The sequence below is a fragment of the Nannobrachium achirus genome (genome assembly GCF_963921795.1).
Source record: "Nannobrachium achirus genome assembly, chromosome: 19".
In the NCBI taxonomy this organism is placed as follows: Eukaryota; Metazoa; Chordata; class Actinopteri; order Myctophiformes; family Myctophidae; genus Nannobrachium; species Nannobrachium achirus.
The window spans coordinates 7,229,457-7,238,184 of NC_137826.1; the positions used below are offsets into that span (position 1 = coordinate 7,229,457).

The following is an 8,728-nucleotide window of genomic DNA, read 5'->3' on the forward strand; positions in this document are numbered from 1 at the left end:
CCTCCACTCTCATTCAGAACAACAACTGATGTACTTGTGATCTTAACTATGCAGTATTACTTTATTTAGTTTATTTATTTGTTTTTGTGTCAGCACTTTTGTTGGCACTGGGAAAAGAAGAAAAAAGAAAATGTATGTGAAAAAGAAATAATCCCGTAAGGGATGGGCTGCGAAAGCCAGACACGAAAATAAAATCATTCATTCATTCATACAAGAGAGAGAAAGGCAGGGGGAGGGGTCAGTGTGTGTGCGCGCAGATGTTGGGGGATATAAGGCTGGAGCGAGTGAGAGAGCAGCACAGAAGCTGCACAGTGATGATCTGCCCGCATGCTTGCAACCTCTCATTACACACACACACACACACACACACACACACACACACACACACACACACACACACACACACACACACACACACGCTAACTAATCTCTCTCTCTCTCTCTCTTCTCTCTTCTCTTTGCTCTTCTCTCTCTGCTCTTCTTCATAGCAGAGGCATAGAAGAAGAACAAGGGAGCTGAACAATACACAACTGATCTGACTGCACATCATGAACAGCACACAGCACCATGCACTCGTTTACAGACACAACAGGAGCCACAGCTCAGCCACGCCGGACCCATCGGGCAGCTGCTACGAGCATCTGATCATCTCCACGGAAGTGTTCCTGACGCTCGGCATCGTGAGCATGCTGGAGAACCTGCTGGTGATCGCTGCCATCATCAAGAACCGGAACCTCCACTCGCCCATGTACTTCTTCATCTGCAGCCTGGCCATGGCCGACATGCTGGTGAGCGTGTCCAACGCCTCCGAGACCATCGTGATAGCCCTGATCAACAGTGGCATCCTGGACGTCCCCGTCGGCGTCATCAGGACCATGGACAACCTGTTTGATTCCATGATATGCAGCTCTCTGCTGGCCTCCATCTGCAGCCTGCTGGCCATCGCCGTGGACCGCTACATCACCATCTTCTACGCGCTGCGCTACCACAACATCGTGACGGTGCGCCGGGCGCTGGCGGTCATATCGTGCATCTGGTCGTGCTGCACGACCTCGGGCATCCTCTTCATCGTGTACCACGAGAGCACCACGGTGATCATCTGCCTTATCACCATGTTCTTCGCCATGCTGGGGCTCATGGCCTCGCTGTACGTGCACATGTTCCTGCTGGCGCGGCTGCACGTGAAGCGCATCGGCGCGCAGCCGGGCAACGCGCCCGTCCAGCAGTGGGCCAACATGAAGGGCGCCGTGACGCTCACCATCCTGCTGGGCGTGTTCGTGGTCTGCTGGGCGCCCTTCTTCCTCCACCTCATCCTGCTGATCTCGTGCCCAGGGAACGCCTACTGCATCTGCTTCATGTCCCATTTCAACCTCTATCTCATCCTCATCATATGCAACTCCATCGTGGACCCCATCATCTATGCCTTTCGCAGCCAGGAGATGAGGAAGACCTTCAAGGAGATCTTCTGCTGCTGCGTGCTGTCCAGCCTGTGCGAGTGTGAGCTGCCCGCCTAGTCGTAGGGTTTTTTTTTGCCCGCGACTCCGTGCCATGCGTATTTTTATGACGAGATTGTTGACTTCTATAACTTTGTATAGAATCACTTCTGTTTACAGACTACAGAGATTATAATGTGATTTTTTTAAGCTATAATCAGTGTGCATGTGCTGCTCCCGTGCTTGCTTGTCGTCAATAAGAAAGGCACTTGCCCACCTCTGGTTAAGAGAGGCAGGTTCCTAAAGAGAGGCAGGCTCACACATCATGTAAAATAGCAAATCAATTCTCGCTGCAGGAATGTTGTGTTGTTTCATTTGTTGGTGAGTACCACTCTAAAGGACAATTCAAGTTTCATATGACTGTGACAATCACATGCTCATACATGTTTATAAGGTAAATGTATTTACTTTTGTTTTTACTTGAACCGTGTTGCATATCATCTTGATCCTTGTCTGGTGGGCTGGATTCTTGATTTTCTAACAAACAGATCTCAATGTGTACGGGTTAATGGGACACTGTCTAATTTCCTGTCATCTTCTACGGGCTCGCCCCAGGGGTGTGTTTTATCTGCCTTTTTATATATTCTTTACACCAACGATTGTGTCAGCCGTTTTCAAAACAGATCCATCATTAAGTACGCTGATGACTCGGTCATCGTCAGCCTGCTCAACAATGATGAGAATAGTCACGGGCAAGTCCTCGATGATTTCCTGTCTTGGTGCGACAACGCCTTCTTGCAACTTAATGTCTCTAAAACAAAAGAGATATGCATTGATTTTAGATGTTCCCCACCATCTCCACAGAAGAGTGTTGTCAATGGACAAGCAGTAGATATTGTAACCAGCTATAAATATCTAGGCACAATTATTGACCACAAGTTGAAATTTGACCTTAACGCTGATATGATGTATAAAAAAAGTCAGCAACGCCTATACTGCTTGAGGAAACTAGCTAAGTTCAATGTCGACAAGACTCTGATGAAACTGTTTTACAGTGCCTATATCGAGCCTGTCATTTCCTTTTCGATTATTTGTTGGTACGGTAATCTTTGTGTCAAAGATAAGAATTCCCTTGGGAGGATTGTAAAAGTTGCCTCTAAAGTATCTGGCACTCAGATGAACAGCTTAGGACAGATTTTTAATAGACAGGTGCTCAGCAAAGCTCTGTCCATCCGTTCTGATGCTGCTCACCCACTATGTAAAGAATATGATCTCCTCCCATCTGGCCTTCGCTTGCGAGCTGCTGGTGCCACGACTAACAGGCACAAATATTCATTTGTCCCTGTGTCTATCTGCGCATTGAACGCTGTTATGGGTAGGTCCAGGAGATAACCTATTCCTAATAAGGTATGTGCACTTTATTTGTCTTTAGGCCTTCTATAAGAGATGCACTTTCCAGTACTATGTGCACTTTCTGCATAGCACTTTAATGCATGCACTTTATGGTCATGTGCACTTTATTTTTATTTTTAAGGTATCTGTCCGCTACATGTGTTCTGTTTTTTGGTTGTTTTTATTGTATTGTTTGATGTACTGTTGTCTATGGCGCTGCAACCCATTTGCCCTTCGGGGACACTAAATAAACGAACCTTGAACCTTGAACCTTGATCTTGTAAACTGTCAAATGACATAAATATATTTTTAAAGCTATCGAATGAATCTTATAAATACTCCTGTAGCCTCTAGTGACTGCTTTGTTTGTATTTAAATGACAGGGTATGAAAACAACACAGTGCAGCCAACCATACACTGAGACAGTGCCTGTACAATGTGGCATTTCTGCAGCATTTAACAGTAAAAGTACATGACAGACTACCTCTAACATACGTGCAAAATTAATTATACAGTAAAGGGGAAGAGGAAAAAAAGACAATAGAAATGAACAGTATTAGCTTACATCATTGACTTCATCAGTGCTGTATTCTTTTTTTTTTTTTTTATATATATTTTTTTTATTCAGCATTCATCCAAACAGTGTAGTAGGGCAGAGTAATGGGTACAAAAATATGCTTTTTCTTTTTTTTGCTTTTTTTCTCAAAAAAACAGACAATACACTACAAAACACTTAACTCAGAGTACAATAAGTACCCAACACTTAAGACAAAACAATCAACAATCCCCCCCACACACACCCCCCCACCCCTTGGGTCTTTAGTTCCCGTTCACCTCACCACATAGGCTAAAAAAAACAAAAAGAAAGCAAAAGAGTATCTTAAAGAGAAAAAATAACAACAGTAATTATTATTATTAAATCAGCAACGTCCACCAAAGTAATAAAAGAGAGAAAAAGTAAAAAGACAGGGAAAGAAAGAAGAAAAAAAAAAGAAAAAAAAGTGTGTTTGTGTTTGTTTTTTCTCTTCTACCTATCCTATCCCCCCTCCCCCTCCCTCCTCCTCCCTCCCTCCAAACAAAAAGCAGAGCATGTACACATATATATACATACATACATACATACATAGATACATACGTAGTTACGTACATACATACATACATACACACATGCATACATACATTCATACAAGCAACAGAGTCTAGGTGCGAGATAGGTGGGGGGTCCCCAACTAGGTCAGTGCTTATGTGTCTTCAGACAGTCTTGTCAGACTGGTAAGATAATTTATTATAGGGCCCCAGTTGGACAGAAAACCGCCTGGGATCCCTAGTGAATCAAATTTGATTTTCTCTAGTTTCATGTATAGCATTACGTCCTTCAGCCATAGATCTAATTTAGGGGCACACGGGGACTTCCATTCTAGGAGGATTTTTCTCCGTGCTAAGTTGCTAACAGTGTTAGAAAGGCAATACCATTATACGTTATTTTATTATGAGGAAGTTCTTTGGGCGGTACACCAAAAATAGCTGTTAAAGGATTGGGCTGTAAGTTTATATTAAACATTTGTGAAATATGTCTAAATATGGCGATCCAGTACCTCTCTAGTTGAGGGCATGACCAAACCATATGGGTTAAGTTTGCAGGGGATGTATGACATCGGTCGCAGCTGTCATCCACACTGGAGTATATTCTAGAAAGTTTAGCTTTGCAATAGTGAGAACGGTGTACAACCTTCAATTGTATCAAGCTAAGTCGGGCACACGGGGTACTGCCATTCACTCGAGTTTGGGCTTGATTCCAAATGTCATCTGGGATAGCTTCCCCTAATTCCACCTCCCAACCTGATCTGATTTTATCCAGAGGAGAGGCCCTTAACGAGGAAATAGTGTTATACGTAAAAGACATAAGCCCCTTTAGCTGTCTGGGAGCGTCTAAAATAGATTCTACTCCAGACCTGGATGGAATATTAGGGAATGAGAGGTTATACGTTCTAACAAAATTACGGATTTGAAAATATCTAAAGCGGTGTGAATTTGGGAGTTCGTACTTAATTGCCAATTCCCCAAAATTAGCAAAGATGCCGTCAATGTATAGATCGTTTAATTTAGAGAGTCCCAACCTATGCCACATAGAAAAGCATGGATCTGTCCTTGCCGGGGGAAATAGGTGGTTATTATATATAGGACTATAAAGGGATAATTCACGAAGGCCAAAACAAATTCTAAATTGGGACCATATCTGTAGAGTACTCACAACGATAGGATTAGAAGAGAATTGTTTGAAAGAGATCGGTAAATTAGATGTAATTAAGGACATTAGAGATGTATTGAGACAGGAGTTGGCTTCAACTTTACACCAGTCCAGATCAGGGTAGTGGGCCCAGCAAATGATATTAGAGATATTAGCAGCCCAGTAATAAAACTTGAAATTGGGAAGGGCGAGACCACCGTCCGCTCTTGGTCTTTGAAGGTATTCTTTCTTTATTCTTGGGTGGCTGCCTCCCCATATAAATGATGAGAGTAATGTATCAAGTTTAGAAAAGAAGGATCTAGGAATAAAAACTGGCAACGCTTGAAACAAGTACAAAAAACGGGGCAGAACGTTCATCTTAATACAATTTACTCTCCCTGCCAAAGATATATTAATTATTCCCCATCTATGTAGGTCCAATTTAAGTTTATCCACAAGGGGTAAGAAGTTATCTTTAAATAGATTGTTTAGAGTATTACGGATATGTACCCCCAAGTATTTAAAACCAAATACTGAACTACGAAAGGGCAATGAGCTACTTGGGATACGACGGGCCAGGTCATTCACTGGGAAACATTCACTTTTGTTATAGTTTAATCTGTAGCCAGAGAAAGTGCCAAATCTATTCAACAGCTCAATTATCTTTGGGGCGGAGGAAACTGGGTCAGATATATATATTAATAAGTCATCTGCATACAGAGACAGTTTGTATTCCATTCCCCATCTAACAATTCCCTGAATAAACGGGGCTGACTTAAGGGCAATAGAAAGAGGCTCAATTGCGATGGCAAACAGTAGGGGGCTTGCTGGGCAACCTTGTCTACAGCCTCTTGAGAGCGCAAACATCTGAGAGTTCATCCCGTTAGTGACAACAGAGGCCTTAGGGGCCGAGTAGAGAAGAGAGATCAGAGAGACTAAGTTAGGGCCGAAACCAAAGTTCCTGAGAACCTCCAGTAAGTAACCCCACTCCACACGGTCGAATGCTTTCTCCGCATCCAGGGAGACCACCACCTCGGGGGTCTCAGAGGATGCAGGGGAGAGAATAACATTAAGAAGACGGCGGATATTTGAAGAAGAATGGCGGTCCCTGATAAAACCTGTCTGGTCGGTCGAAATAATATCCGCTATTACCGTCTCCATACGTGAAGCCAAAACTTTTGCGAGGATCTTATAATCAACATTTAAGAGTGATATAGGACGATATGAGCTGCAGTTTGCTGGGTCTTTATCAGGTTTTAAGATTAGGGATATTGATGCTTCTGTAAGTGTTTGTGGTAGGAAGCCCTGTGTGCATCGATGAACATATCCAATAGCAGTGGAGCCAGTTTATTAAAAAATAATTTATAGAATTCAATTGAATAGCCGTCGGGGCCGGGGGCTTTCCCGCTCTGTATAGTGAAAATGGAGTCTTTTATCTCAGTCAGATTCAAAGGTTGTTCTGAGGCTTCACGCTTCGCAGGGTGGAGAGTTGGGAACTGGAGCCCCCCCAGAAAGTTCATCATATCTGTGGTATCTACAGGAAACCGAGAGGAGTACAAGTCAGAGTAAAAGTTTTTAAAGGTGTCGTTAATTTCCGATGGGATAACTGTACATGTACCAGATGAAGTCATTATTTGAGGGATGTTTCTCGTTGCACTCTCTTTCTTAAGCTGATGAGATAACAATCGGCCTGCTTTCTCTCCATGTTCGTACACAAGGCCACGTGACCGCAATAGTAGTTTCTCAGTGTTCTCTGTAGTAAGTAAATTATATTGCATCTGTAGATTTAGCCTCTCTTTATACGTTTCAGGGGAAGGCGATGTTGCATATTGATGATCCAGTTTTGAGATGCCCTCGGGTCCTGTTGTTTTTTCTTTATCTTATTTTGCTTTGAGCTATACGATATAATTTCACCTCTAATTACGACCTTCAAGGTTTCCCAAAGTAAGGAAGAGGACACAGATTCTGATTTATTATTTAAAATAAATTCGTCAATTTTATTGGAAATCAATGAGCAAAAACCGGAGTCTTTTAGAAGTAGGGGATTTAATTTCCAAAGCGGGCGAGGTTTGTTTAGATTTGAAAAGTTAAGATCAAGCAACAAGGGGGCATGGTCTGAGATTGCAATAGCAGAGTATTCGACATTTCTAACTGAGTGCTGTATTCTCAAACAATCATTGTACATAAGCTTTATGAGACCACAGCCAGACATTGAGATAGTAAGTGTTAGTTTCATGCATACAGTATAAGCTGATAATATACCTTGTGAGATTGTGGCTTGTTTGAATAATGTTTGCAAGTTTTGTACAAAGCACTGAGCTTTCTCTGTGGATTTCACAGCTATAGCTCAAAACATAATTTATTTTCCCCCTAGATCTAACTATATTTATTTAAGAGAATTGTATTTACTTGTATATGTGTCATGAGAATTGTTGCTTCTAATCCCTGCCTTAATATGCACTGTGATGTAGGGGAGATTGGCGTAAACTGAGACACCAGGTAAACTGAGACACCGCCTGTATCTAGGCAATGGAACACATTTGTGATCATGTGACCATTATATTTTCAAGCCCCTTGAATTTCTCCCTTGCCATGAAGGTGAGGACCTGATAGTGATGTGGAAAACATAACATCTCACATTACCCCAACATGATAGACAAGGAGAAAGCTGTAAAAACCTGATTAAAGGGCGTACCAAACCTTTCTCAATTGAATTGTCTGTCATTCAATGTTATATGAGATACTTCAATGGTTTCCAGTGGAAATAAGCTTAGTCTTTTCATGGATCTCCTTTTAGTAGACCTTGTACCAGTGAACTGTACCGTCATGAAACTGTACCTTTTCCTATGCAAACTTCTAATAAAGTCTTCAATCAATCAATCAATCAATCAATAAATCTTATGTAGTTTTCCCTGTAGAATCCATTTCTGCAATATACATTTTTGCCAGACCCAGGGGGTCGGCCTACATAAGGCTTTGTCGGTCTGTCGGTCTGTCGGTCGGTCGGTCGGTCGGTCCCTCTTTTCCTCAGTGTCCCTCTTTTCCTCAGTGTGCCTGTGTTTGCCTCTGACTGCTCATCTGCCCCTCCCTTCCCTTGCTCGGCTGATTGCCTTGAGTGCCGTCACCTGTACGGGACCAGCTGAGTTGAGTTGGCTGACGAGCTGCTGAGACTATAAATTCCTGTGTGTTCATGTGTTAGTTCAGTGCTGCAAAACATTTGCCCCACAGCCATACTAGTGAAAACAGCCCATCTACAAGCTCACAAACATTTCCAGCTGCTCAGCCTATAAAATCCTGTGTGTTCATGTGTTAGTTCAGTGCCATACTAGTCAAAACAGCCGATCTACAAGCTCACTACGCTTTGTTGCTGAGACTATAAAATCCTGTGTGTTCATGTGTTAGTTCAGTGCCATACTAGTGAAAACAGCCGATCTACAAGCTCACTACGCTTTGTTGCTGAGACTATAAAATCCTGTGTGTTCATGTGTTAGTTCAGTGCCATACTAGTTTTCATTGCGGGTCTGGCACAACCAGGTGACCTGGTCTAGTTCAGGCGCGGTTCTAGCCCTGAGCAGTGCGCCCGCGGCACGTGCACGCGCGCAGCGAAAATTGGCGTTTTTTCGCGGATTTGATCGCGTTTTATTCGCGTTTCCGCGGTTTATTTCTTTGCTAAACA

The 8,728-nt window shown here is 42.9% G+C and overlaps 1 protein-coding gene across 1 annotated transcript; it reads left to right on the forward strand.

Annotated features, from left to right (window-relative positions):
• Window positions 1–548: 548 nt before the first annotated feature.
• LOC308304182 (melanocortin receptor 4-like) lies at window positions 549–1,514 on the forward strand (the record flags this gene model as incomplete). Its single annotated transcript, XM_080748741.1, has 1 exon — window positions 549–1,514. One exon carries the CDS (start codon window positions 549–551, stop codon window positions 1,512–1,514), a length of 966 nt encoding a protein of 321 aa, XP_080604867.1.
• Window positions 1,515–8,728: the final 7,214 nt, after the last annotated feature.